Raw genomic sequence first — 27,942 nt, forward strand, 5'->3', positions numbered from 1 at the left:
TCTAGGTATGTTTTAATTGTATTTTTCCCTTTTTAAGTTCAAAATCAACTGCATAATAGGCCATGCAATGCAAAATGCAGCAATGTAATATGCTACTTCCTTGCTACAGAAAATGCAAATATCCCAAATGGACTAGAATAGCCTGTCTCTTATTTAGAAAATAAATATCAATAATTACGCAAATCCACCCATATTTTATCAAATCATTTACAGTATTTCATCCACCCATCTACTTTTCTTTCCCCAGGGCATCACCCCCCCCTATTCAAACGCAGAGTCTGTCACTGGCTGAAGTTACAGCACCGTTCCAGCTGTTTTGTTCCAACATGTTGGTACGGTAGAAGCAATGAGTCAGAAAAGACTCATACATAAACGGGCCAGGCACATACAGTGCATGAACACCGCGGACCGTATCCATAACGCACCTGGAGATACTGCAGAAGCACATAGGATCGATCGGTGCCATCAAATCATTTTCTGTGAAAATAGAGGAGAGAGGAGAGGAAGATCATCTTTGGGAAACGGGCTGAGGTAGGCATTATTTTATTTTTTTAATTTGTACAATCCAAATTGTTTTACAATCCAAATAGAGGCAGTACTAATCTATCCCCTGTTTGTCTCACCTGTGTAGACCCAATAACACATTCCTTACACATTTTGGGGAGGAATGCTGATTTACTGTTTTGGATCACATTCACATGTTCATCCCTCCAAATTCAAGAGCCGATTGCATAATTGTGTTGCTGTCCGCATAGTTAAGCCCTTTGAGATATTATGCCTAATTGTTGCCAAATTATGCCCTCTGGTAATTATGTCTACCCTTGATTATAATTTCCTCATTTAATTGCAATCCCAAATCCAATGTGCCAATTAAGTAGTATTGCATTATATCGCACCATATCAAGACTGTGATGGATTCAGGGCTTAGTATGCCAGTGTTTTTTTCATATACATCAAAGAGGTAAACGGATACATCTGCAGCTGTAAGAGGTCCTCTTCTCACCACTATGTGGCTGTGGAAGGGAGAGTGTTGCAAATAGCCTGTAACTGAAGGGGTGATACACAGGTGTGAGACACATGTACACACAGCCTGTGGCAACTGATACGTCCTTTTCTCAACCTCAACGTCTTCCTCTGCTTTTCTTGAGGGCAAAAGACAAGTAATTGAACTATGTTTGACGGTCATTACCACCACATAGTGACGATTTGATCTGTATCTATTCGTATAGATACAGTGGGGCAAAAAAGTATTTAGTCAGCCACCAATTGTGCAAGTTCTCCCACTTAAAAAGATGAGAGAGGCCTGTAATTTTCATCATCGGTACACTTCAACTATGACAGACAAAATGAGAAAACAAATCCAGAAAATCACATTGTAGGATTTTTTATAAATGTATTTGCAAATTATGGTGGAAAATAAGTATTTGGTCAATAACAAATGTTTATCTCAATACTTTGTTATATACCCTTTGTTGGCAATGACAGAGGTCAAACGTTTTCTGTAAGTCTTCACAAGGTATTCACACACTGTTGCTGGTATTTTGGCCCATTCCTCCATGCAGATCTCCTCTAGAGCAGTGATGTTTTGGGGCTGTTGCTGGGCAACACGGACTTTCAACTCCCTCCTAAGATTTTCTATGGGGTTGAGATCTGGAGACTGGCTAGGCCACTCCAGGACCTTGAAATGCTTCTTACGAAGCCACTCCTTCGTTGCCCGGGCGGTGTGTTTGGGATCATTGTCATGCTGAAAGACCCAACGTTTCATCTTCAATGCCCTTGCTGCTGGAAGGAGGTTTTCACTCAAAATCTCACGATACATGGCCCCATTCATTCTTTCCTTGACACGGATCAGTCGTCCCTTTGCAGAAAAACAGCCCCAAAGCATGATGTTTCCACCCCCATGCTTCACAGTAGGTATGGTGTTCTTTGGATGCAACTCAGCATTCTTTGTCCTCCAAACACGACGAGTTGAGTTTTTACCAAAAAGTTATATTTTGGTTTCATCTGACCATATGACATTATCCCAATCTTCTTCTGGATCATCCAAATGCTCTCTAGCAAACTTCAGATGGGCCTGGACATGTACTGGATTAAATATTTATTTTCTAATTTTTTTAAACATTTTTTGTGTGTGTGTGTGTGTTAGAATTGCTTTTTGATATGTTGTATATAGTTATTTGCACTGCTGTATATAGTTATAGGTCATTTCACCAATTCGGCCACTTGGGTACATTTGGGCAACCTGTGTGGGACACCTGGGTGACTTCATGCTAAATGTCATGTAGCTCACCCATTCCTGAAGTTATCAGTCTGAAACTTTGCACACCTACAGTTGCCCTCTTGTGTTATCCATCAGAATTATCTCCAGCATCCTATCTGACTGTGTGGCTATTCTAGTACATGTGAAATAAAAAACAGAAAACATATGCTCTTTCTTTCCCTTTTCTTCCACCAGATCTAATGTGTTATATTCTCCTACATTCAATTAACATTTCCACAAACTTCAGAATGTTTCCATTCAAATGATACCAAGAATATGCATATCCTTGCCTCTGGGGCTGAGTTACAGGCAGTTAGATTAGGGTATGTCTTCAGGTGGAAATTGAGAACAAAGGGATGCAGCCATAACAGGTTAAGCAGGGGGACACGTCTGGCACTGCAGGATTTGAGTCCCTGGCGCCGTAGTGTGTTACTGATAGTAGGCTTTGTTACTTTGGTCCCAGCTCTCTGCAGGTCATTCACTAGGTCCCCCCGTGTGGTTCTGGGATTTTTGCTCACTGTTCTTGTGATCATTTTGACCCCACGGGGTGAGATCTTGCGTGGAGCTCCAGATCGAGGGAGATTATCAGTGGTCTTGTATGTCTTCCATTTCCTAATAATTGCTCCCACCGTTGATTTCTTCAAACCAAGCTGCTTACCTATTGTAGATTCAGTCTTCCCAGCCTGGTGCAGGTCTACAATTGTGTTTCTGGTGTCCTTTGACAGCTCTTTGGTCTTGGCCATAGTGGAGTTTGGAGTGTGACTGTTTGAGGTTGTGGACAGGTGTCTTTTATACTGATAACAAGTTCAAACAGGTGCCATTAATACAGGTAACGAGTGGAGGACAGAGGAGCCTCTTAAAGAAGAAGTTACAGGTCTGTGAGAGCCAGAAATCTTGCTTGTTTGTAGGTGACCAAATACTTATTTTCCACCATAATTTACAAATAAATTCATAAAAAAATCCTACAATGTGATTTTCTGGATTTTTGTCTTCTCATTTTGTCTGTCATAGTTGAAGTGTACCTATGATGAAAATGACAGGCCTCTCTCATCTTTTTAAGTGGACAATTGGTGGCAGACTAAATACTTTTTTGCCCCACTGTAATCCTATTTGCCTCAGGTATTTGTGTGTTAAGTATCTGAATTGGCACCCTGAAGAAAATAGTCACTACATATGGTGCACTACTTTTGACCAGGGTCCATAGGGCTCTGGATTGCCTATAGGAATAGGGCGCCATTTTGGATGCAGACATAGACAGCCCTCCTGACCTGGTGATGCTAATTAGAGGTCATAGGTCATCTACTATGTAACACGACACCTTTGTGTACCATGTGGGGGTAGCTAGCTATAAAGCATGAATTACTTTACAAGTGGTCATATTTCATATTCATTAGTTTATGTGAATTTCTGATTGACAGTGATTCAAGTAGTGGCCTATTCACTATTTATAATACATCATAATATCACATAGAATTCAGTATTCAGGTATGTGTTCAAATGATTCAAGTCATCCATTTAAAAAAAAATCTATATGTAAATTGTAAGTTCAGGCTTATTTGGATGATGAGAACAATTGAGGCAGCCAATAAGGAATCCACACAGGTCTGGCCTTGTTCATGTTAGCGTCCACAATAAATAACACTGACGTGTTAGAGGATTACATTTTTGTTCTTGAATAAGAAGACGAGCTTACGTTAGAGTAATATACACAGTATTTCCCCCAATATTTCTATCCATTAGCATCCATTTGGAGCCAGTGTATATGTACATTGTTATTCTTCCTAGTGGAGGCTAAATCCTGACGCTGACCATGGTTCTGCTGTAGAACCTGTCCACACTACATCCATCAGTCAATGCTGTTGAAACGACGCGTCAAAGAGATGCTGCTGCGTCAGATCGCATGTTAAATCATGTTATGCTATGTTATGCTATGCTGTGTTATGCTATGTTATGTTATGTCATGTTATGTCACGTTATGTTATTAGACAGGAGCCGTTGGCCATCCCTGAAATCTTGTGTCAGTGGTATAGTGAACTTAACTTGTAAATGATTTCAACACCCACGTCTGATTTCAGTCCGAGTCCCTTTCAGTTTCACAGGAAAATCTATAGGCACCGCCAGTAAATCACTGCTCCCTATGAAAAGAGCTCTCAATTTATCAGGTGAAGACAATATACAGGCTTGGCTTGCCCAAGGCTAGGGTCTCCGCTTAAATCAACAACACATTCTCAATCAGGGAACTTTGGAATGTTTACAGCAGAGAGAGAGAAAGAGAGAGAGAGAGTGAGCGTGAGAGTGAGAAAAACAGAGAGAGAAATAAAAAAGAGAGAGAATGATTACTAGTAGTACATAATGCCAAGTATGGAGAAATACGGAAATATGGAAAAATGCCATAAAAAAATACAAATTCTGACAAATCTATATCGTTTGAAGTCCTGTTAGTTAGTTTGATATTTCCATACAGTGCCTTCCTTAGATTTTTCTGCATGCACCAGTGTGATAAATGATGTAAAAATAAAGACATGTTCTGTTTTGAAACAGTTAACATGGGATGGACAATCTAACGACAACCAAGATTGTAAATGCTGGTGCCGGTGGCAAGGGTAAGAGGTCACTGAATATTCTAGAGAAAATACATGTTTTATTTTGCCTTGGTTTTTTGGCTTTGTTAGAAGAAGCTTGTTCTGAAGGTTTGGAATGACACAGGTTTGGAATGACACACACAAATACAGATTTGTGTTTTTGTAGTCGTTCTCAATGACCAAATGTATATCACCTATCAACCACAACACATTATTACAGTGTACCATTATATTGAACCTGGTATTCTTCAAATATATTATTACAAGTGTATTGACCAGGAACACATTTTAACATGAAACCTATTTATGAATTGTCAATATATCTTTTTTTTTATAGTCGTCAAAGAAACAGTAACCACAACAACCCGGTTGACATCACTGCCGCCAAGTGAGTTGTGTCCTTTCTGAAGGTTTTCATAATTTATACACACTACATGCACCTGTGAGTATAACATCCCATAAATATGAATTTATCCTCTGTCCATCCGAACGTTGAGTTTCTATAATTCATTAAAAAAATATATATATATTATCATTATTGGTAGTGAAGATTATTCATGATAATTTTCAGCAGTCTGGGGCCTTGTTCGATTACTTCAGAAATGCATCCTTATGTCCTACCTTCCTTGATGTAATCACAGATCTGAATAGATCTGAGATTGGTGAAGTAAATGGGTGGTAACCTTGCTTACACCTATCCAATCACTCATAGATCTGTGCTTACCTAAAGGAGAAAAAAAGGAGGATGCATTTCTAAAGTATTCGAACAGGACCAGTGGTGTAAAGTACTTAAGTAAAAATACTTGAAAGTACTACTTAAGTCGTTTTTTGGGGTATTTGTACTTTACTTTACTATTTATATTTTTGACAACGTTTACTTTTACTTGACTACATTCCTAAAAGAAAATAATGTACTTTTTACTCCTTACATTTTACCTGACAACCCAAAAGTATTTGTTACATTTTGAACACTTAACAGGACAGGAAAATTGTTAAATTCACACCTTTATCAAGAGAACATCCCTGGTCATCCCTACTGCCTTTTATCTGGCAGAATCACTAAACACACATACTTAATTTGCAAATGTTGTCTGAGTGTTGGAGTGTGTCCCTGGCTATCCGTACATTTTAAAAACAAGAAAAAGGTTCTGTCTGGCTTGCTTAATAAAATAAATTTGAAATTATTTATTCTTTCACTTTTGATACTAAAGTATATTTAAAACCAAATACTTTTAGACTTTTACTCAAGTAGTATTTTACTGGGTGACTTTCACATTTACTTGACTCATTTTCTATTAAGGTATCTTTACTTTTCACTCGAGTTTGACATTTGGGTTCTTTAACCACCACTGAACAGGATCCATGTCCTCAGCATTGGTCTCTGACGGTCCCTTATTTCTCCACAAGAGGGAATCACTAGCTCTGTCGTCTCCAACCAGAAGAGCATGTCCTCCAGCAGTTCTCGTGGCGTTTCAGTTGTGGAGAGGAAGGTCATCTCTCAGAGCAGTGGTAGCAGCAGCAGTAGTTATGGCATAACATGTTCAAGACATGCTCAGACAAAATTCTAGATTTAAAAAATAATCTATATCCAAAAAAACATCTCTGGTATTTTTCTTTTTTTTTGGCACAGTGTGACAGGTTTTAACACCTGCTCATTTGGACTGCAGTCAGAATCCTGTAAAAGACCGTTTTTCTTGTACTGTCAATCACAGCCTAAACTCTTCCAACGAAAGAGCTTAGATGCTCCTATAGAACTCCTATGGTCACTGGTATATAATCCATTACTTATAGGATTCTGTAGATATTTCGACAGCTAAGCTACATTCAGCGGCGTCATGCCCATAGGGGGCACAGGGGCAAGTGCCCCCAGAGATTTGTCCTATATAAATATAGATATATATATATACTTTTTTGGTGATTGTTTGTTAATTCCCTGTAATATTACTAGCCACTTAGCAATTTTATAAAGTTGGCTTTAGCTAGCCCAGATAGGTTCCCAATCTCCCAACCTTGTAACTAGCCACCATGAAGCAATTTCAGGCTATCAATCAAGGTAGAGTATCTAGCTTGTCTCACTATCCTAGCTGGCATGCCTGCTGGCAAAGTTTGTAGACTTTAGAAAAGCAAACAGTAACTAAATGTACTGAATAAGACTCACATTCCTTTCAATCCTTTACCTATATTTCAGCAGAGAAAAAAACACACCAGTCAGGAGGTATGCAGAAAAATATACATATTTTGACTTATAATTAAGCATAATGATAATGGCTCTAGATTTCAGGAAAAAACTGTTTCAAGTGTTTGAAAAATGTTTCCATACATCCTCAGCTATCCTCAGGTCCTTTGTGCCCCCTCAGATTTGGGGGGTGCATGACCCCCCTGGCTACATTGTTATATATCAGGCTACTTTATAAGAAAAAGTCACTTTCTCTAAGCTCTGTATAAGTCCTAATCATTATTTTTCTCCTTTCCTCTTCTAGCCTCAGGTGGTCTCTCTTCGAGGAGCGGGCTGCTCTCTACTGGAGGAGGAGAGTCTACCAGTAGAGCCATCACAGGAGGCAGTAGCTCAGTGCTAGTATCCTCTGCTGCAGCCGGGTCTGTGGGTGGAGCTAAGTCTGGGTACGGAGGGGGATCCGTCAGCAAATCAACCACCATTACCACTATAGAGTCCCCCTCTTTATCCTCCGGTGCTTCAGGGGCCTCTGCGCCAGCTTTCCGGTCTTTAGGGGCTTCGGGGGCATCGTTCGGGGCGAGCAAGACCAGCGGCTCTCTTTCCGTTTCTGGAGGGGGTCTTATGTCTAGCTCCAGTTCCAGTTTTTTCACTGGTTCCAGTTCTGGTGGTTCCAGTTCTGGTTTTGTCTCTAGTTCCAAAGGAACAGGAGCAGGAGGAGGCGGTTTTGTCACTGGTTCCAGTTCTGGTTTTGTATCTAGTTCCAAAGGTGCAGGAGCAGGAGTAGGAGGAGACAGTTTTGTCACTGGTTCCAGTTCTGGTTCTAGTTCTGGTTTTGCCTCTAGTTCTGGTGCCGGAATCGGAGGAGGGGATTCTTCTAGTGCCAAAATGTCAGCCGGCGGCTTGGGCTCTGTGACCGTTTCCACGGTTACCAGGTCCAACTACAGCTCCTTGGCAGGGGCGGGTTCAGGGGGCGTGAAGAGGGGTGGGGCACAGGGGTCTGCATCCTCTGCTCTCAGCTACTCCCCCACCCCCACGGAGAGAAAGAGCATGACCAGCACCATGATCGCCCGCTCCATGGGCTACGAAGGTCAGTGACAAGGTCAAAGGTCAAAGGTTAACCCTATTCATATGCTGCGTTCATAACCAAGTGGGAAGGTGGTAATTACCTGTTGTGAAGTCGTAAATACCAGTTGGATGCATGCAAGTTCTTTGAACTCATTGAGAAACACAGATTGGCTAATGGCAAACAAGCTGTGTCAACCATAATCTAAACGTAGAGCTATATGTGTTTGTAAACTAATTATAGTGTTCAAAAAACGTATTAATAGATTGATTTGAAAAAATACTGTTTTGTTGTTGCATTTAACTGCTGAAAATGCTGTTATCAAGGTCATTTCCTTAGTAGATGTCAGAGTCGAGTAATAGTCGAGGTTCTTACTAGTAATTACCAGTTGGAGGGGCATTCAAGTGGACTTTTCCCAGTCATATGTGGTAAATACCACCTTCCCACTTGGTTATGAACGTAGCCTTATATCCAGGGCTAGGATTTTTTTTCCTGACCACATAACCTCTGGGTACCTAAGATCATACATCGGTGCGCTTTCCTCTGACCAGGTGTTGCTGATGCCTGCCAGATCTTACAACGCCTGGATAGGTATTTTAGGTATTAGCTAACCACATCATATGTTACAGCAATCTGTCGGTCAATGACACAGTCGATGACGTGGCACGTAACCATTGGTTCATGCATGCAACGTCTGAGGGAGGGAGCGCAATCATTTCTTGGTCATGTCATGTGGTCTGGAAACTACTGGCCCTACCTAAGGTCCTCTGATGCTCTTTAGTACAGGTGCAGATATCAACAATAATGTTATTAAGAATATCATTTAGAAGTTGAAGTATGACTTCAGTCATGACATGAAGAAGGAAAAGTCGTCAATAGTGGTGTTTTTCTTCCGTGTATTCAGGAAGATCCAGTGGAAACTCATCTCCGGAATACACAAGGAGAGAATATGGTAACTATCAATCTTAAATGTGACTTCAAAATGTTTTTAATTCCTATGTTTAATAAAAGTGGATATTAAAAATGACGTATTTGATGTTTGATAATTGATTGTTTCAGCTGCAGAAAGTGCGGTTGCCAGTAAACCCACCAGAGGGCGGAGCCACAGCAGGGGTACTAGCTGTTAGCGCACAGCACCATCAATCAGACCATACATACACTACTGCAGAATGCACTTGTTGTTTTTTTTGCAATTTTAACTGGCTGCATTTGATTAATATAGAACACATCTGATTACACTACACTACTCTATTCTAATCTATTCTATACTTTTCTGTTCTATTCGCTGTGTCCTGTCCCAGAGAGTGAGATCAGATGCAGACTGCAGAGTGCCTCTCCCACTGCTAAAAGATGTGAGTTGCCTAATACCACGCGGGCTCTTATCACTAACCTATGACTCACCCGATCTGCCCTGGAAAATACACGTGGACCAAGATGATATTAGTTTGACTTCAACAAATAGGGAGACAATAAGACTCAGTCAGAAAACGTGGAAAGGAAATAGAACGTGGCTGCTTGAAGATAAGATAAATATGGAAGATAAATACAGTTGGATAAAAATCTGTCTTTATTATTTAAAAAAACATTTGAAAAGTCTGCACATTTCCTAAGTGACATTAGATGACACCTTAGTCTGTTTCCCCGTGGCGTGTAGGGACTGAGCTGGATGATGTGAAGCGGCTGCTGAAGGGGAGTCGCTCCAGCAGCATCAGCCCCCCTCGCTCCCCCACCAGCACCCTCCCTATTCCCAGGAAGGCCAGCGTAGAGACCAGAACCATGCCAAACAGCTCCCAGTCAGGTACACACCCTCACCAATATAATCATGATAAAACTAGGTAAATAGGTACATAAGTAGTAATTACACAAGTAAGAAAGTACATAAATAATCACTGATGCATTAGATGTCCAGAATACGTTGTTAACTGACTCACCTGTTAAATCAAGGTTAAATAAAGGTTAAATAAGCATACATAAACATACATAAAACCAGTTAACCCTTTCCCTCTCTCCCAGGCCAGTACGACAGTGCCACCCTGGACTCAGGAATGCCTTCCTACGTGTGGTCAGGCCCCACGGCTGGAGGCTATGGTTACCACAGCAACGCCATCAACCGGTCCCCCACCTCCACCCTCCAACACTCACCCACCACACTCACAGGTCAGCAATAGACATCACCAAAATATACAGTCACAATTACTCTAACAAGAATGGCATGATACGGAGTGATAATAGTGCCAACAGAAATGTAATCTGAATTTAATTATTCACAACATCAACGAAGATATTTATATAAATGAACAGGTTTAATCAAAGAGATTAAAAGGACATAATTAAAGTGAACTAGATTTGTGTGCGACATAAAAATTACAAGAAAGTTGAAAAAAGAAAATGTCTCCAAATTTTCTCATCGTCAATGAATACTGTATATGTTACTGTGGGTGTGACTCAATCGATGTGGGTGTTTATCAATGTTTCTACAGCCACAGGGCTTCATAACAACCTGGCTCTCAGCTCTACATCCATGAACTCTGGACTCTCTGCCTCTAGCACTGGTAAACATCTCCCTCAACATCTATTGTCTCTCTATCGGTGCGTCCCAATAATCTTTCCTTTCTCCCAAAGTGTTCACTTGTTCTCTTCCCGTCACAGATTTGAAAGTAAGTGACTGGTATGCAGAGATGGGCAGTATTTGTATTACATGTATTTGAAATATGTATTTAAATTATTTCGGAGTATTTAGTCATTTGTATTACACTGGGCTTAACTTCATTCCAATGTATTTTGTGATAAGATACTTTCGAGAGCAGTAATTGGTATTTTTAAAATACAAAATACTTTTCTACACTATTTTCAGTGGTGTAAAGTACTCAAGTAAAAATACTTTAAAGTACTCTTATGTCATTTTTGGGGGTATCTGTACTTTATTTTACTTTTAATATTTTTGGTAAAAAGAAAATGAAGAGCTTTTTACTCCACTCATTTCCCTGACACCCAAAAGTACTCGTTACATTTTGACAGGAAAATTGTTAAATTCACACACTTATCAAGTGAACATCCCTGGTCAAATTCTTCATATGTAAATGATGTCTGAGTGTTGGAGTGTGCCCCTGGCTATCCGCCAATAAAAATATATGTTTTTTAAAATGTTTGCTTAATATAAGGAATTTGAAATGATTTATACTTTTATTTTTGATACTTAAGTACATTTTAGCAATTCCATTTACTTTTGATACTTAAGTATATGTAAAACCAAATACTTTTAGTAGTATTTTACTGGGTGACTTTCACTTTTATTTGAGTCATTTTCCATGAAGGTATCTTTACTTCAAGCATGACAATTGAGTACTTTTCCCCTCACTGCCATTTTTTTTATATCGGTTCACAATTTTGTGGCCCCCGTACACCCTGCCTTGGTATCAGAAGTCTGATTGCACTATGGTGTCATAAGAGCGTCTGCTAAATTAATTAAATATACATGTATATGTGCAAATGTACAATTGCAAAGCATGCTGAGTAGTATTCTAATGAGCTCTACCCCGGAACAAGGCCAATAATAATACCCAGTATGTTCACATAATTTACATTTTGGTCATTTGGCAGACACTCTTTTCCAGAGTGACTTACAGTCAGTGTATTCAACTAAGGTAGATAAACAACAACATATCACAGTCATAGCAAGTGAAACACTTCCGTAACCATTACTGAGAAAATTGTTGCTGTTTGGGCCATGTATTTTAATTGTATTTTAATTAAATATATTTACATGTATTTTAATTAAATATATTTCAAAATCTTGATACATTGATCTTTATAGTATTTTGACATTTTTGACCATCCCTGCTGGTCTATAGAAACTCCCTCTAGCCCATGTCGACACCAATCCGATACTTTCAGTAGTAGTAGTGTATTGAATATCCTTTGTCCTACTCTAGTTCATGGTATGCAGAATAACCTGGCCTCCACCACTGGCGGCATCCTAACAGCTAATGGAGTCAACGCACAAACAGGTATGAATGGAGTGTTGAGTGTTCAGAAATCCCCTTGAATCAAGAGAATAATGCCCATGTTCATTGTGGGAGTTATATTTCACACGTGTTTCAATCATGTTAAATTCACCCTGCATGTCTTTCTTGGCAGTCTATGGTGTGCAGAAAAATGTCACAAGCACAGGGGTGTCCACAACCACAGGTGAGTCCAAAGTACTTTGTTTTTGCATCGATAACAATTAGGCAACCATAGACATAAAACATTTGATTTGATGTATATATGTACAAGCAGCAGCAGCACCAAGACAAGTATAGCACTTTCCTGCAGTGAAATGACCAAAGCGCCCTCTAGTTGCCCCATGGGTGGAACGTTATTACTGTTTTTCCTCTTGTTTGATGTATATGAAGTGTAATATTGGGATGCAAACTCCAAATGTAATACATTTCAACTGTATATCTGACATAGTACAAGTGTCTTCTTTTTTTTAACCCCATAACCGTGTGTGTGAGGTGTCTACTTTTGTTTCCAAGTAGATTTGTTTAAGACTACCAAGATACACTCTGTGTGAGCCTGATTTAGCCCACCGCAGTAAAATGATATCCTCTACTGCTCTATCTTATCATGTACTCATGACACTTACCAGTTTATACTGAGTGTTTTTGCTGCCTATTTCTCAGTGTCACCCAGCACTCCCACCAGTGACGAGGTCTTCGCCAAAGAATACAAATTCATGCTGCTGGAGAAAGAGAAAGCTCCCGTCAAAAAGGAGACGGAGAGACTCGTCATGGCCAAAGATACCGGCAAGCAGTTCTCCTCTGCTGCCACTGCTATTGGTAGGCAACAACTCAAAACAAATACAATTGTATGGGTCACATGTTTCTTAAAAACAGCAGATAGGGGGTAATTGATGTAAGTATGTATATATAAATAAGAATAAACTGACTAGTTAACAGGATAGATGATAAACAGTAGCGTATGTGACGAGTCAACAAAGAAAGAGTTTGTGCAAAAAGGGTAAATGCAGATAGTCCGGGTAGCTATTTGGCTAACTATTTAACCAACTATTTAGCAGTTTAATGTTTTGAGGTTTGAAGTTGCTCAGGGTCCTGTTGGATCCAGACTTGGTGCATCAGTACCACTTGCCATGAGGTAGCAGAGAGAACAGACTGTGACTTGGGTGGCTGGAGTCTTTGACAATTGGTATAGAGGTCCTGGTTGGCAGGGAGCTCAGCCCCAGTGTTGTACTGGGCCATATGTACTACCCTCTGCGCCTTGTTGTCGGACACCAAGTAGGATTTCAGATTCCCTGCTTATCCTGGGAATCTTCTAAGCATGATTCCTAGAAACTTGGGAATTTTGGGAAAGTTGCCGGAATATTGCAATCCAATACCTGAGAATATCAGAAATGTACACAGAGGAGGGTTTTCACAAAAAAAATGTTTACTAAATATTTAATTGTCTGCTCAATTAGAAGAACCTTCTGAGGGAAAATGGTACCAGTTCTATCAGATCTTAAATGCTTCCATGCCCAATAACATACTACAGTCCCACTGTCTCAGTATTAGCCGTTGTCTGTGAGTTATGGTGAAGTTGACTTATCTTTTCACATTTTATAGCCTATTCTGAGGACTCACTGAAGAAGGAGGAGAAGAAGAAGGTGTCCAGCTTTGTGGAGACAGCTACAGCCAGAACCACAGAAACGAATGGTAGATAACGGAAGTGAATAGATAATTTCACCACACCTTGACTTGTGTTACTAACACACTGTTCTTCCACTGCTGTTTTTTAAAAGCTGGATCCTTGACGAAAGTGTCAACGAAAGACAAAGCAACCTATGCAGGTATAGTCTAACTATACTTTGAAATTGAAATGGCTGAATCCCAGCGTAACAATCTTCAGCCCTAAGTGCCTATTCTTATGCATTCTTCATGATACTCTACTGATGCTGGTTCTTGACCCCCGTGTCCTCTACCTCTCTCCTCGATCAGAGATACATAAGGACGAGTCTGGAGGAGGTCTGGGCTTCTGGTCTTGCTGCTCCTGGTTGAAGTGGCTGCTGGGCATCCTGCTGGGTCTTCTGCTCCTCCTGGGGCTCCTCCTGGGACTCATCGCCCTGGGTAAGAGAGGAGGACACTGGGGTGGTTTGATTGATGTGGTTGTCATAGAGAGCTAGAGTTGCATCCATGTCGGAGTAAATCTCTCTGTTTTTTTCTCTGTTCTTCCTCTCCTGCATTTCTCTGTTTCTCGCTTCTCTCACTCAATCTTTGTCCTTGTTTCTCTCTGTTTCCCTCTCAATTTTCTCCCCATCTCTCTCTTTCTCTTCCAACCACTTACAGCCGAAGAAGTCAAACGTCTTAAAGCTCGTGTGGACGCTTTGGAACAAGCCTCCAGCTCTTCCTCAGCACATTCTAGTCGCCTCTCCTCCTCCTCAGCCATCAACATCATAGACCCTCTGGAGTCTGCATACATGGACAAGACCTCCTCTCCCTCCTCTACCACACTGCTCCGCACTGATAATGGTATCAATCTGGGAGTGGCAGCAGGAGCAGGTCCAGGATCAGCTAACGGACCAGGCCAAGACCCTGTAGCTCTGCAAATGGCAGTACAGCAGATAGTCAGGACTGAGCTGCAGTCCGATACTGTACGAGGTACAGAACCAGAACCAGAACTTACACTGTGCACCAGCCTTGTGTTTTGTGGGTATATGTTGAGCGTTTCAACCATTATAACAAAGGAATGATTCAGTCAAAAATCACAAATCATGCGAACTTGTGAATTCTATGAATGTTTTTGAAAGATTTTATACATGTGTGGTTTTTATTGGATTCTATATATTGACAAAAATGTTTATTTATTTGTTACAGCAACACTTGCACACTCAATGAAAGGAGCGAGAGGAGAGCCTGGGACCAAAGGTATTGTAGGGCATCCACTGCATGGACATGGAAACATACGCAGATGGATCCATCCATCCATAGATGGAAAGAAACTGTATTGGCAGACCAAGTTTTGGCTGTGTCTGTTGATTAACATTTCAGCTGTTTTATTTCAGGTGACCAAGGTGGTCCAGGAGTCAAAGGTCAGTGAGCCATAGACCTACATTTCATTTCAATGACGTCACACAGCAAATACTGTACACGTTAGAGCTATACTGTACAAATGGAATTCATTCATTCATTTCAGGTGATAATGGATTCCCTGGCCTACCAGGTAGGAACACAAACTACTAGTTTTATTCTGGAGGGGCTACAGTAAATAATAATCTGCTTAATGATAGCAGACTGATGTTTGGCTTCTCTTCCTTAGGTCCTCCAGGTCAGATGGGTCACAGTGGACTGGAGGGCCCGAGGGGACCTAAAGGAAATGCAGGTAATGCTTAAGGACACAATTTGACTTAAAATGTCAAGATCTCAATCTTGCAACCAATGAGAAATGTACTGTATAGACTCTCACTCCCACAATGCATCTCTTCTCATCTGTGAATTAGGTGAAGCTGGTGCAGAGGGTCCCCCAGGCCAGAAGGGCAGAGAAGGACCAACGGGATCACGTGGAGAGCCTGGTCCTCCAGGGTTTGGAGAGAAAGGGGACAAAGGTATGTTCATAAGTGTATTTGATGGCGTCACAGTTAGTCACGGTATATCTTCAGAGAAAAAATGATGGGTTCCTGTTCAAGCTCTTATTTAATGTTATGTGATGCCATAGGTTCTCCTGGTGAACCCGGAGGGCCTGGACCTGCTGGCACTGCTGGGCCTGTTGGGCCTAAAGGTAAGGCCAAAGGTCATCATCAACGCAGGAAATACGTCTAGATTGATGAGATACATTAAATCATCACTAATTGTAAGTCGCTCTGGATAAGAGCATCTGCTAAATTACTCAAATGTAAATGCAATTCATCAACATGTAATTGTTGGCCGCCGTTGTGAAAGTGTATTTTTTTTGGTTTTCCAGGGTCAGTGGGTGGTCAGGGTGCTACAGGTATCCCAGGTGAGTGCTCTTTGCCCTTTTCGTGTACCATTGTACTGGAAGAGGACACAAGCGTGCGATCTCTAAGGTTGTGTATTCGTCCCCTTTAGGAACTCCTGGTCCACAGGGTTTCCGAGGTGAAGGAGGCGCTCCAGGACCGAAAGGTATTCCAGACCGACGTGTTGAGATGATGTACACTACTGTGTTTGAATGCAGGCCTATTTCCTTGATTTATATTCACAAAGTGAAAGCTACAAATATAGCTAGAACCCTTAGTTGATACATCCATTTTTTTTACTGAAACATTTATGATATATACCCATTGATTCTTGAAGAATATAACTTATTAATGCCTCATGAGCTTAGTTTAACTGTCATACCCCCATCAGATCCCCCAAAATAAGCTTGTTTTACTAACATTTTGGTAAAGAACGTAAATGTCAACAAAGACTGTATAGCCTCAAAACATGGTGAAAACTATACATTTGATACTATGGATGGTCAGTCCTTGCATCTGTAACCAGTGTGAAATGGCTAGCTAGTTAGCGGTGCGCACTGTTAGCATTTCAATTGGCGACGCCACTCAGTCTGAGACATTGAAGTAGTTGTTTCCCTTGCTCTGCAAGGACCGTGGCTTTTGTGGAGTGGTAGGTAGCGATGCTTTGAGGGTGACTGTTGCCAATATGTGCAGAGGCTTCCTGGTTCAAGCCCAGGATGGGGCGAGGAGAGGGACGGAAGTAATACTGTTACACAGCCATAGCCCCCATCCCCTCATTTTATTTCTAGTGAAAGAGGGGCGGGGAGGTGGCTTTGTTGTTGTTTCAATGGAGGATTCTAGTTTTAAAAGTGTAATATGCAGAAGTTGCTCTGCCATTCCCTGGTTGCAAAATGTGTAATAGTTCGCCTAATTTCAGTTTGTGACAAAACAAGCAATTGTGTAGAGAATCATTGTGCCATCTAAACCTCTGTGAAGTACTGTATCTTTCCAATCGCTGTTTGAAAAACTGAAAGTAAAAGACGCAAAAAAGGAAATTTAAGAATGGAAACATAGAACATATCTAACTCACATTTCTATGTGAATTTGGTCAGGTCACCTAAAAAGTTACATATTGCAGCATTAAACAAAGATCATATCAGCAAGCCTATTGTTTCTCTCCTCGTCCAGGAGAGAAGGGACCAGCTGGACCTCCAGGAAATAAGGGCGAGCCTGGAGAGAAAGGACTCCGCGGAACATCAGGTGTGTTTCTGTCTGCCCTGAGTAGTTAGAATCACATGGGATTCAGAACATTGTGTCTCCTCTTTATTTCTTCTCTCCTCCTTCTCTAGGAAAACACATCATTGAGAGAAATATGCACTATATACGTAAACTGGTGTGAAAATGGGTTGTAAGTACATTTCATAGTGGTTATGTACCCTCTCCGTCATCATAGGTGACCCAGGTCAAAGAGGACCTCCGGGACCAGACGGCGCAAATGGATCTAAAGGACCTGCAGGTAAGTGAACATAGTAGTAAAGAAAATATTGTGCTGCTAGAATAATCTCAGGCTGTCCTAATATAGACAACCTAATAGTGAAATTCTTCACTGTTATCAATTCTGAATGTGTGGGTATTATTCAACAGGTGCTCCCGGGGCTGACGGTGAAAAAGGCTCTAGAGGTAAAAACAACAACATCTTGTGGTAGATAGAAACCACAACAATATATTTTGGTTGAAAAATCGAGTTGTCCATATAACAACTTTTAGATTTTTACAGGATAGTTGATGCCTTTATCGTTCCAGGTGACAAGGGATTGGATGGGTTACCAGGTCCCAGGGGACCAGCAGGACCTCCAGGAGATTCAGGCCTCCCAGGTACAATCAATCAATTAATCAATTTACTAATCCATATATCCATCCATCCGTCAATCAATGCTTAGTATTCACTATTTACATTTCAATAACATACATTTTCCACTTGCTTCCGCTGTAGGCATTCCTGGGCTTCAAGGTCCACCAGGTATGACTCTTTGATGCAAAATCATTCCTTGATTTACATTACAGATGCATGGTTTCTCAAATATTGTACAGTAGGCTATAACATTTTTGTAACCCTCCCTTAATATCCCGTATAGGTATACCAGGTAATCCTGGTCAGCCTGGGGGTAAAGGTAATGTACCTATTACATACTTCCTCTATATCTTTAGTCAAACAGGATTATGCTTTCATTCAATCTATCATCATGTTATCTTCTAGGTGAAGCTGGAGAACCTGGTAGAATCATCAATGCAGGTAAGTAAGAGGAAACAACAAGGCGAATTGGAGACATCGTTAAACTGTTGGACTACATCTACAGCTGTAAATATTTATTGAGATTACTTTATAGTACAGTGTCCACAGTAGAACAGCATCACATGTCCTTAAGTAATGGATGGTCATTGGTCAATCTCCTGTTTGAATTCCAGCTGGTTCCAGTTCGGTTGCCATCCCCGGACCTCCAGGCAGCCCCGGACCCGCTGGTGTTTCCGGATCCCCTGGACTCTCAGGTTGGTACCGAAGCTCTGCATTCTTAAAATGTTCTAAGACGTTGTTATACAGTTTGAGTAAACACTGTATCGCCTTGACCAGATCTGGATGAAGATCTAGATGTTGGAGATCTTTATGAAGTTCCTCATAGACTTTCCATTGAAGTACAATATGATTTATGCTCAGTGCTTCTGTTGTGTCTCGTCAGGTCCTGTTGGCCCTGCTGGTCTTCCTGGGACGCCTGGTAAGACCTATTTCTCAGATATCCAATAAGACACCAGGATCCACATACTGTACGTACTTCCCTTTGACTGTTCATTGTCTTTGTCTCTAAAGGTCCCAGGGGAGAAAGGGGAGAGGAAGGAGAAAAGGGAGACCAGGGAAAGCCTGGTATTACTATACAGACTGTGGAAACCACAGAGAGTGAGTATGTTTGGCTCATATCAATGAATTCTTCCAGAAGGCTTGTAACTACCTGACTTGTGAAAATATGTTCTTGTTTTAGACTCGTTATAGTATAGGACTTTCTTATTACCTCTAAACTTACTTTACCCCTTACAACAGGACGTGCACCTGTGGCTAGTCTTCCTGGCCCACCTGGCCCTCCAGGGCCCCCAGGAGAACCAGGTCCCCAGGGTCTTCTAGGTAAGCCACGTGGTTCATTCTCCATGCACTTCAATGTATTTTTGGACGGATAGCTGTTTTATTTTATTTTGTATTTTTTCTTATGGAGCAAATTCATACCTTAAGCAAATTCATACCTTATTCCTTCTCAGGTAAGGGTCCCCCAGGTCCTGAAGGTCCTCAAGGAGTGCCAGGTGTACCAGGTAAGAGTCCCCCAGGTCCTGAAGGTCCTCAAGGCATGCCAGGTGTACCAGGTAAAGGTCCCCCAGGTCCTGAAGGTCCTCAAGGAGTGCCAGGTGTACCAGGTAAGGGTCCCCCAGGTCCTGAAGGTCCTCAAGGAAAGCCATGTGTTCCAGGTAAGGGTCTCCAGGTCCTGGAGGTCCTCAAGGAGAACCAGGTGTACCAGGTAAGCCATAACATTTCTACCCGAGAAGAATGAAAAATAATTAAGCTATTGTAAGAATGGTAAGTTACTCTTCAAACCATTTTGATGAATTTCTACTAAACCACAGGTGTTGGTGTGCCCGGCCCCCGAGGAGATAAGGGAGAGCCAGGTAGCTTTGTGCCAAACTCAGGTAGGTGGCCCTTACCAAACCTACACTACACATACTGTTACCATCTGATCACTCAACACAATCACAGATAGAAGCTGTTGATCAGTATATATTTGACCTTTATTTAACTAGGTAAGTCAGTTAATTAAGAACAAATTCTTATTTTCAATGACAGCCTAGGAACAGTGGGTTAACTGCCTTGTTCAGGGGAAGAATGACTGATGTTTACCTTTTCAGCTCGGGGATTTGATCTTGCAACCTTTTGGTTACTATCCCAATGCTCTAACCACTAGGCTACCTGCCGCCACATATGATATGGTATGATATGGAAGGTCAAGTAATGTAACGCAATGTAGTGTAACACTGTGTTGTCTTTCAGGAACCTTCTTCGCTGGGCCCCCAGGACCTGCTGGCCCAACTGGTCTACCGGGATCACCAGGTACAGAGGAGTCCAACTCACTGTCTATACCATTTGTGTTTTTATCATAGTCAATTTGGTCGAAACAGAGGTTATGTGCACTCATCTTGTAAATCATTTTATTGTTTCCTAATGCAAACCAGGACCCCAGGGTTACCAAGGTAAACAATTTTTAAATGCATGTCCATGTCAAAGGGCTGGATTGATGTCATAGTAGGCTATGAACTGGCTCAGTCACATATTATTTACATGGCAGACTTTGTGATAGACTGTCAACCTTAACGCAATTTGACCTATTTTTTCAGGTGACCCAGGTCAGCCCGGTTTACCAGGAGTTCCAGGAGATCCCGGTGTCGGTGGGTGGATCAAATATTTATCAGAAGCATAGTTAAACATTCAAGCCTACACCTGTGGCTTGGGTTACAACCAACATTTACTTCTGAATTTACTTGATCCTTTTGGGTATATGTTGTATTGTTCATTGTATTGTTTTCTCCCCAGGTTTCCCTGGACCCCAGGGACAACCTGGAGGTCCAGGACCAGAAGGGGACAGTGGACCTCCAGGGCCCCAAGGTCCAGAGGGCCCCGAGGGACAACCGGGTCCAAAAGGTACACCCTTACACCCCTTTAAAGATGCAGTCTGGGATCTTAATCACTTATACATTCGTAACATATCATACGAATTGCAAAAATAATTACAACTGGGACCTGCTTTGGCTCATGAGCACTATTTTCAAATCTACTGGCTAAAATTATACAAAAGCTCTGGAGCATCACATGAACAATGTTTATCACTCAATGTGGATCCTTTGTGTAAGTTAAGCCAACTTATATCTTCATTAGGTGAGGCTGGCGTTCCAGGTGCTCCAGGTATCCCTGGCTACTCCAGTGGTGGATTATCCAGGAGTTCCCCTGGAGCACCAGGTCCACCTGGACCTCCCGGGGCTCCCGGCCGCGATGGGCCACCTGGGTCTGGGTCTGGAACACCGGACATCCGCCAATACATCACAGAATACCTCAAGAGTGAGTGAGATGATCTGCTCTTTCTTCTTACCCCCAATGAAAAGGAGTGGGGCTAAACTATGCCCATCCAAAGAACGTTACAGTATTTGATAGCATACGTGACCTCCATGGGATAATATGGTCGACAAAACATGATTTAGTTGTTGTTTGCGTAGTTGAGGCTAACTAAAATGGTGCCTCAAGATCTTAAACCTTTTCTACGCTACTGTTTAGCAGTGCAGTAACTTGTGTATTGTGTTGTCCTTCATGGAGGCGATGGTGTCAGGGAGTACATGTCGGGACCTCCGGGTCCTCCAGGTGTACCGGGACCCCCTGGTGACGGATCAGTGGAGTCAGTGGACGATCTTGCTAGTCGCGTTATCGCGTACATCCAGAGTGAGTCCAGACAAACCAACATCTTATCAAAAGCAGTACATATATGAAGTATATCATATTGTATGTGTACCTGGATCTAATACTCTGTTGACATTTCAGGTGGCGGTATTGCTAGTGGGGTGCCTGGACCTCCAGGCCCGCCTGGCGCTCCCGGTGGAGGCAGTACATCGCTAAATGACATCATCAGCCTTCTACAGAGTAAGTCAGTTGTTTGAGCACAAATGTTGATAATCGGGTCGGGAAAAAAAGAGATAACATTGTGTCATGAGACAGTCAATGAAGTGCCCTTGCCTGATCCGTACCCCTCTCAGGTGAGGAAGTGCGACGCTACGTCGTTGGTCCTCCTGGCCCTGCTGGACCTCCTGGCATCCCAGGGATCCCATGGAGAGGAGGCTATGGCTTTAATACCCATGAGGTGGCTGGACGGGTCCTCACTCTAATGAATGGTAAGGAATCACTGTGACACAGCCATGTCAGATTCACATTTAGATTCATACACACACCATTAGCTTCTTTAACCATAGTGTGAGCAAGTGTTTCCCAAATGGTGGGCCGGGACCTACAGATGGATCTTGGTAAGTAGTTCAATTGATTTAAAATAGTCACGTGATAAGATTGCCACCCCAAGGATCTTTCTGTACTTTGCTCCGTTCTTTTCCTCGATCCTGACTAGTCTCCCTGTCCCTGCCATTGACAAACATACCCACAACATGATGCTGCCAGTACCATGGTGCCAGGTTTCCTCCAGACGTGACTCTTGGCATTCAGGCCAAAGAGTTCAATCTTGATTTCATCAAACTAGAGGATCTTGTTTCTCATGGTCTGAGTCCTTTAGGTGCCATTTGGCAAACTCCAAGCGGGTTGTAACGTGCCTTTTACTGAGGAGTGACTTCCATCTGGCCACTCTACCATAAAGACCTGATTGGTGCAGTGCTGCAGAGATAGTTCTGGAAGTCACTCCTCAGTCCTTCTGGAAGGTTCTCTCATCTCCACAGAGGAACGCTGGAGCTCTGTCAGAGTGGCCATTGGGTTCTTGGTCACATTTTTTTAAATTTTAATTTCACCTTTATTTAACCAGATAGGCAAGTTGAGAACAATTTCTCATTTACATTTGCGACCTGGCCAAGATAAAGCAAAGCAGTTCGACACATACAACAACACACAGTTACACATGGAGTAAAACAAACATACAGTCAATAATACAATAGAAAAATAAGTCTATATACGATGTGAGCAAATAAGGTGAGATAAGAGAGGTAAAGGCAAAAAAAAAGGCCATTGTGGCGAAGTAAATACAATATAGCAAATACAACACTGGAATGGTAGATTTGCAGCAGGAGAATGTGCAAAGTAGAAATAGAAATAATGGGGTGCATAGGAGAAAAATAAATACATAAATAAATACAGTAGGGGAAGAGGTAGTTGTTTGGGCTAAATTATAGATGGGCTATGTACAGGTGCAGTAATCTGTGAGCTGCTCTGACAGCTGGTGCTTAAAGCTAGTGAGGGAGATAAGTGTTTCCAGTTTCAGAGATTTTTGTAGTTCGTTCCAGTCATTGGCAGCAGAGAACTGGAAGGAGAGGTGGCCAAAGAAATAATTGGTTTTGGGCGTGACCAGAGCGATATACCTGCTGGAGCGTGTGCTACAGGTGGGTGCTGCTATGGTGACCAGCGAGCTGAGATAAGGGGGGACTTTACCTAGCAGGGTCTTGTAGATGACCTGGAGCCAGTGGGTATGAAGCGAGGGCCAGCCAACGAGAGCATACAGGTCACAGTGGTGGGTAGTATATTGGGCTTTGGTGACAAAACGGATGGCACTGTGATAGACTGCATCCAATTTATTGAGTAGGGTATTGGAGGCTATTTTTTAAATGACATCGCCGAAGTCAAGGATCGGTAGGATAGTCAGTTTTACGAAGGTATGTTTGGCAGCATGAGTGAAGGATGCTTTGTTGCGAAATAGGAAGCCAATTCTAGATTTAACTTTGGATTGGAGATGTTTGATGTGATTCTGGAAGGAGTGTTTACAGTCTAACCAGACACCTAGGTATTTGTAGTTGTCCACATATTCTAAGTCAGAACCGTCCAGAGTAGTGATGCTGGACGAGTGGGCAGGTGCAGGCAGCGATCGGTTGAAGAGCATGCATTTAGTTTTACTTGTATTTAAGAGCAGTTGGAGGCCACAAACATCCCTGACCAAGGCCCTTCTCCCCTGATTGCTCAGTTTGGCCGGGCGGCCAGAGTCTTGGTGGTTCTAACTTCTTCCATTTAAGAATGATGGAGGACACTGTGTTCTTGGGGACCTTCAATGCTGCGGAATTATTTTACCTTTCCCCAAATCTATGCCTTGACACAATCCTGTCTCTGGGCTTTACAGACAATTCATTTGACCTCATAGCTTGGTTTTTACTCTGACACCTTATATAGACAGGTGTGTGCCTTTCCAAATCATGTCCAATCAATTGAATTTACCACAGGTGGACTCCAATCAAGTTGTAGAAACATCTCAAGGATGATAATTGGAAACAGGATGCACCTGAGCTCAATTTCAAGTCTCATAGCAAAGGGTCTGAATACTTACTGTATGCAAATAAGAAATGTCTGTTTTTTATATTTGTAATAAATTTGCACACATTTTTATAAATAATTTTTAAATATTTGTTTATCCATTTTAGAGTAAGGCTTTAACGTAACAAAGTCAAGGGATCTGAATACTTTCCGAATGCACTATAGGTCTCGAGCCAGAAGGACTTACTCCTCTTAATAGTTTAACTGATGTCAGTTCTGCCTGTCCTTTCTAGATGCTGAATACAGAGGTGCCTTGGGCGCTCAGGGGCCTCCTGGGCCACCTGGTGTCCCAGGCCCTGCTGGCCCTCAAGGCCCTGCTGGTCCTTCAGGACAGGCCTCCTACAGCAGCTCTGGATACAGGCTGGAGGAGGTCAAGGACTACATACAGAGTATGGTCAAATCAATAAGGGTTTCATAAATGGTTTTCTACTAAGTGGATAATGATATGGTTTTACAGTACTATCCAAAGACTCCTAGAGTTACAACAGTACAGAAATAGTTAGTTTTCCATTATCCACCCTGTAGGTCTAAAACCAGGAAATAAAAGTTAATAGATTACTTGAAATGCATTGAGCCTGTACAATAGGTTACCCTAATTACATCACTTCATGGATGTCCTTCCCAAGATAAAAAGGTAACTTATTAAAAAGAAAAAAAGACATTGATAGGGGATTTTACAGACTCCCATTCATTTCAAAGCAATAATTTACCCTTGACATTGAGTTACTGCCCCAGATCAGTGGGTATCAGTGGGTGTAACTGGCATATTGTATTATCCTCACCAGGTGGTCTAAGAGGGGGAATGTTTGGGCCCCCAGGCCCCCCAGGTCCCCCTGGACCTCAGGGACACAAGGGAGAGCAGGGTAACTCTGAGTACGGCCACGCCTTTGACCACAGGACCAGCGAGGGAAGAAGGCTGCCTGAGACTGAGACAGACTTCTCCAATATAGCGGTCCGAGTGACTGACTACATCAAGTGTAAGTGAAACTGAATATCCAATACTGTCATCGCAGTGCTTACAATATGCTTTTCAGAGCTATACACATTTAACAACATTTAAATGCAATTCTTCAAAGCTTATTTGTTTCCAATGACAATGGATCAAAGGAATGACACATTGACTTGAATTGGGATGCCAGTTCTAGTAATTCAATTTCTATGTCAATGGGACACACATGTTGATAAATAAAGATAGTGACCATCGGCAATGAATGAAGAGTCCTACTTTTGCATTTGCATTGGATGTAAATGCATATGCTATCTCTGATCTTGATTGTTTCCCATCCCGTAGACCATGGTCTGTTGAGGGACGTGGTTGAGAACCGGTCTCAGCTGGAGAAGTCACAGGTTGTTCAAGGACCCCCAGGACCCCCTGGCCCTCCCGGTGCTCCAGGATTCAGCCGTGTGTTTGGTTCCCATAGTAACGTCACTGACCTTATGGAATACATCAGAGGTGACAATAATACAGTATAAATGCAATTCATTAATTTACAGTACCAGTCAAAGGTTTAGACACACCTAAGGGATTTTCTTTATTTTTACTATTTTCTACACTGTAGAATAATAGTGAAGACATCAAAATGATGAAATAACACATATGGAATCATGTAGTAACCAAAAAAGTGTTAAACAAATCAAAATATATTTCATATTTTAGATTCTTCAAAGTAGCCACCTTGTGCCTTGATGCCAGCTTTGCACACTCTTGGCATTCTCTCAACCAGCTTCACCTGGAATGCTTTTCCAACAGTCTTGAAGGTCTTCCCACGTATGCTGAGCACTTGGCTGCTTTTCCTCAACTCTGCGGTCCAACTCATCCCAAACCATCTCAATTGGATTGAGGTCGGGTGATTGTGGACTCCAGGTCATCTGATGCAGCACTCCATCACTCTCCTTCTTGGTCAAATAGCCCTTACACAGCCTGGAGGTGTGTTTTCGGTCATTGTCCTGTTGAAAAACAAATGATAGTCCCACTAAACACAATCCAGATAGGATGGGGTATCGCTGCAGAATGCTGTGGTTGAGTGTGCCTTGAATTCTACACCATCAGAACTGCTCCTCCATTCTTCACGGTGGGAACCACACATGCGAAGATTATCCGTTCACTTATTCTTCATCTCACAAAGACACAGCATTTGGAACCAAAAATCTCAAATTTGGACTCATCAGACCAAAGGACCGATTTCCACCGGTCCAATGTCCATTGCTCGTGTTTCTTGGCCCAAGCAAGTCTCTTCTTCTTATTGGTGTCCTTTAGTAGTGGTTTCTTTGCAGCAATTAAACCATGAAGGCCTGATTCACACAGTCTTCTCTGAACAGTTGATGTTGAGATGTCTGTTACTTGAAGCATTTATTTGGGAAGCAATCAGAGGTGCAGTTAATTGCTGATTTCTGAGGCTGTTAACTCTACTGAACTTGTCTTCTGCAGCAGAGGTATCTCTGGGTCTTCCTTTCCTGTGGCGGTCCTCATGAGAGGCCGTTTCATCATAGCACTTGATGCTGTTTGCGATTGCACTTGAAGAAAAAGTTATTGAAACTTTCAAATTTCTTGAAATTTTCCGGATGTGTTAACGCAATGATGGACAGTCATTTCTCTTTGCTTATGTGAGCTGTTGACATAATATGGACTTGGTCTTTTACCAAATAGGGCTACCTTCTGTATACCACCCCTATCTTGTCACAACACAACTGATTGGCTCAAACGGATTAGGAAGGAATGAAATTCCACAAATGAACTTTTAACAGTTAATTGAAATGCATTCCAGGTGACTCCATCATGAAGCTGGTTGAGAGAATGCCAAGAGTGTGCAAATCTGTCATCAAGGCAAAGGATGGCTTTATGAAGAATCTCAAATATAAAATAAATAACACTTTTTTGTTTACTACAGTACACTACATGTGTAATTTCGTAGTTTTGATGTCTTCACTATTATTCTACAATGTAGAAAATAGTACAAATAAATAAAACCCCTTGAATGAGTAGGTGTTTCCAAACCTCTGACTGGTACTTTATTTCACAGTATACATTTAAATTAAGAACAGTACCAAGTGTGAAGTCCAATTTGTCACGATTGAACATTGGTGGGGCTTTGCCAAAATGCTGATTGCAGCTTTATATGAAATAACCTTATGTATCATCCATAGCCCATGGAAACACTGTGGGACCCCCTGGAAGGCCAGGACAGAAAGGGGACATAGGACATACAGGTCATAAAGGCGAGAGAGGTACCTTTTAAACCATTACGCTTTTTACATCTTTAGAGTTGCGCTCTTGATCATTTGCCAGGTCTTTGTAAACCATTGTGTTAAGCTACTCAAGCGAGACAAAGTCATAAAATCAGTCCCATTGTGACACTTTCACTCTGAATTCTGGTAAACCAGGACTGGATGGCATCCCAGGAAGGGCAGGCCTCCCTGGTCTGGAGTGGAAAAGGGGGGGAAAGGGGGAGGAAGGTACGTCATGATTATCTACTCAAGTTTTCCCTTTACCAACATCCTTAAGCATGATGCTACAGTAGGATCCCTTCTAGTGATACTATATGTAATTCTGTCATGATAGTACCCTCAATACAAGTGTCCCTGCTATTCATGATGTGTCGATCTGACCTAGGCATGCAAAAGAGATATGGTTTCATTAAGATTTCACATTTTTCCACAGGAGAATACACACTTGTGACCAACAGAAGAAAGAGGAACGTTGGCGTTTGAGAAACAAATGATTGATAAATACTCATTAAAGGTGAATGAAAGTCCTATGAAATATGTCATGAGTCATGAGCATACATTCTGGGGCCTAATGCCTTGGAGACATTACCAATGTAAATATATCGTTTTCTATAGGACAAACT

General features: G+C 41.8%; 1 protein-coding gene across 4 annotated transcripts; it reads left to right on the top strand.

The window, feature by feature from the left end:
• The first annotated feature begins 263 nt into the window (after nucleotides 1–263).
• col17a1a (collagen, type XVII, alpha 1a) lies at nucleotides 264–27,854 on the top strand. 4 transcript variants are annotated; one of them, XM_021567864.3, is made up of 53 exons: nucleotides 305–531; nucleotides 4,802–4,863; nucleotides 5,180–5,230; nucleotides 7,323–7,461; nucleotides 7,858–8,102; nucleotides 8,983–9,030; nucleotides 9,138–9,191; nucleotides 9,380–9,430; nucleotides 9,733–9,876; nucleotides 10,092–10,235; nucleotides 10,559–10,630; nucleotides 12,011–12,085; nucleotides 12,216–12,266; nucleotides 12,743–12,898; nucleotides 13,682–13,771; nucleotides 13,858–13,905; nucleotides 14,054–14,182; nucleotides 14,402–14,713; nucleotides 14,930–14,980; nucleotides 15,118–15,144; nucleotides 15,249–15,275; nucleotides 15,372–15,434; nucleotides 15,553–15,657; nucleotides 15,768–15,830; nucleotides 16,014–16,049; nucleotides 16,139–16,192; nucleotides 17,194–17,265; nucleotides 17,459–17,521; nucleotides 17,650–17,685; nucleotides 17,809–17,880; nucleotides 17,999–18,025; nucleotides 18,141–18,176; nucleotides 18,263–18,298; nucleotides 18,472–18,552; nucleotides 18,741–18,776; nucleotides 18,869–18,955; nucleotides 19,097–19,177; nucleotides 19,309–19,359; nucleotides 19,669–19,731; nucleotides 20,090–20,149; nucleotides 20,272–20,289; nucleotides 20,434–20,484; nucleotides 20,630–20,737; nucleotides 20,972–21,151; nucleotides 21,404–21,526; nucleotides 21,626–21,724; nucleotides 21,838–21,972; nucleotides 24,328–24,483; nucleotides 24,880–25,071; nucleotides 25,386–25,547; nucleotides 27,239–27,319; nucleotides 27,476–27,547; nucleotides 27,753–27,854. In XM_021567864.3, the coding sequence occupies exons 2-53, from the start codon at nucleotides 4,812–4,814 to the stop codon at nucleotides 27,800–27,802; spliced, it is 4,515 nt and encodes a 1,504-aa protein (XP_021423539.2). In that variant the 5' UTR covers nucleotides 305–531; nucleotides 4,802–4,811; the 3' UTR covers nucleotides 27,803–27,854. The 4 variants fall into 4 exon arrangements, with proteins under 4 accessions (XP_090060757.1, XP_021423538.2, XP_021423539.2 ...); XM_090204631.1 differs by having other exon boundaries at nucleotides 264–531; nucleotides 7,323–8,102; nucleotides 19,309–19,461; XM_021567863.3 differs by having other exon boundaries at nucleotides 264–531; nucleotides 7,323–8,102.
• The last annotated feature ends 88 nt before the right edge of the window (nucleotides 27,855–27,942 follow it).

This window comes from Oncorhynchus mykiss, chromosome 17 (genome assembly GCF_057628025.1).
Source record: "Oncorhynchus mykiss isolate SJ-2025 chromosome 17, ASM5762802v1, whole genome shotgun sequence".
Taxonomy (NCBI): domain Eukaryota; kingdom Metazoa; phylum Chordata; class Actinopteri; order Salmoniformes; family Salmonidae; genus Oncorhynchus; species Oncorhynchus mykiss.

Excerpts from the sequence above, each read along its gene's own strand:
- col17a1a (XM_090204631.1), top strand. The coding sequence starts at position 4,812 with ATGGACAATCTAACGACAACCAAGATTGTAAATGCTGGTGCCGGTGGC. Across the intron at positions 19,178-19,308 it reads AGGTCCCCAGGGTCTTCTAG|GTAAGGGTCCCCCAGGTCCT; the intron begins GTAAGCCACGTG and ends ATTCCTTCTCAG. Across the intron at positions 21,725-21,837 it reads CATCATCAGCCTTCTACAGA|GTGAGGAAGTGCGACGCTAC; the intron begins GTAAGTCAGTTG and ends TACCCCTCTCAG.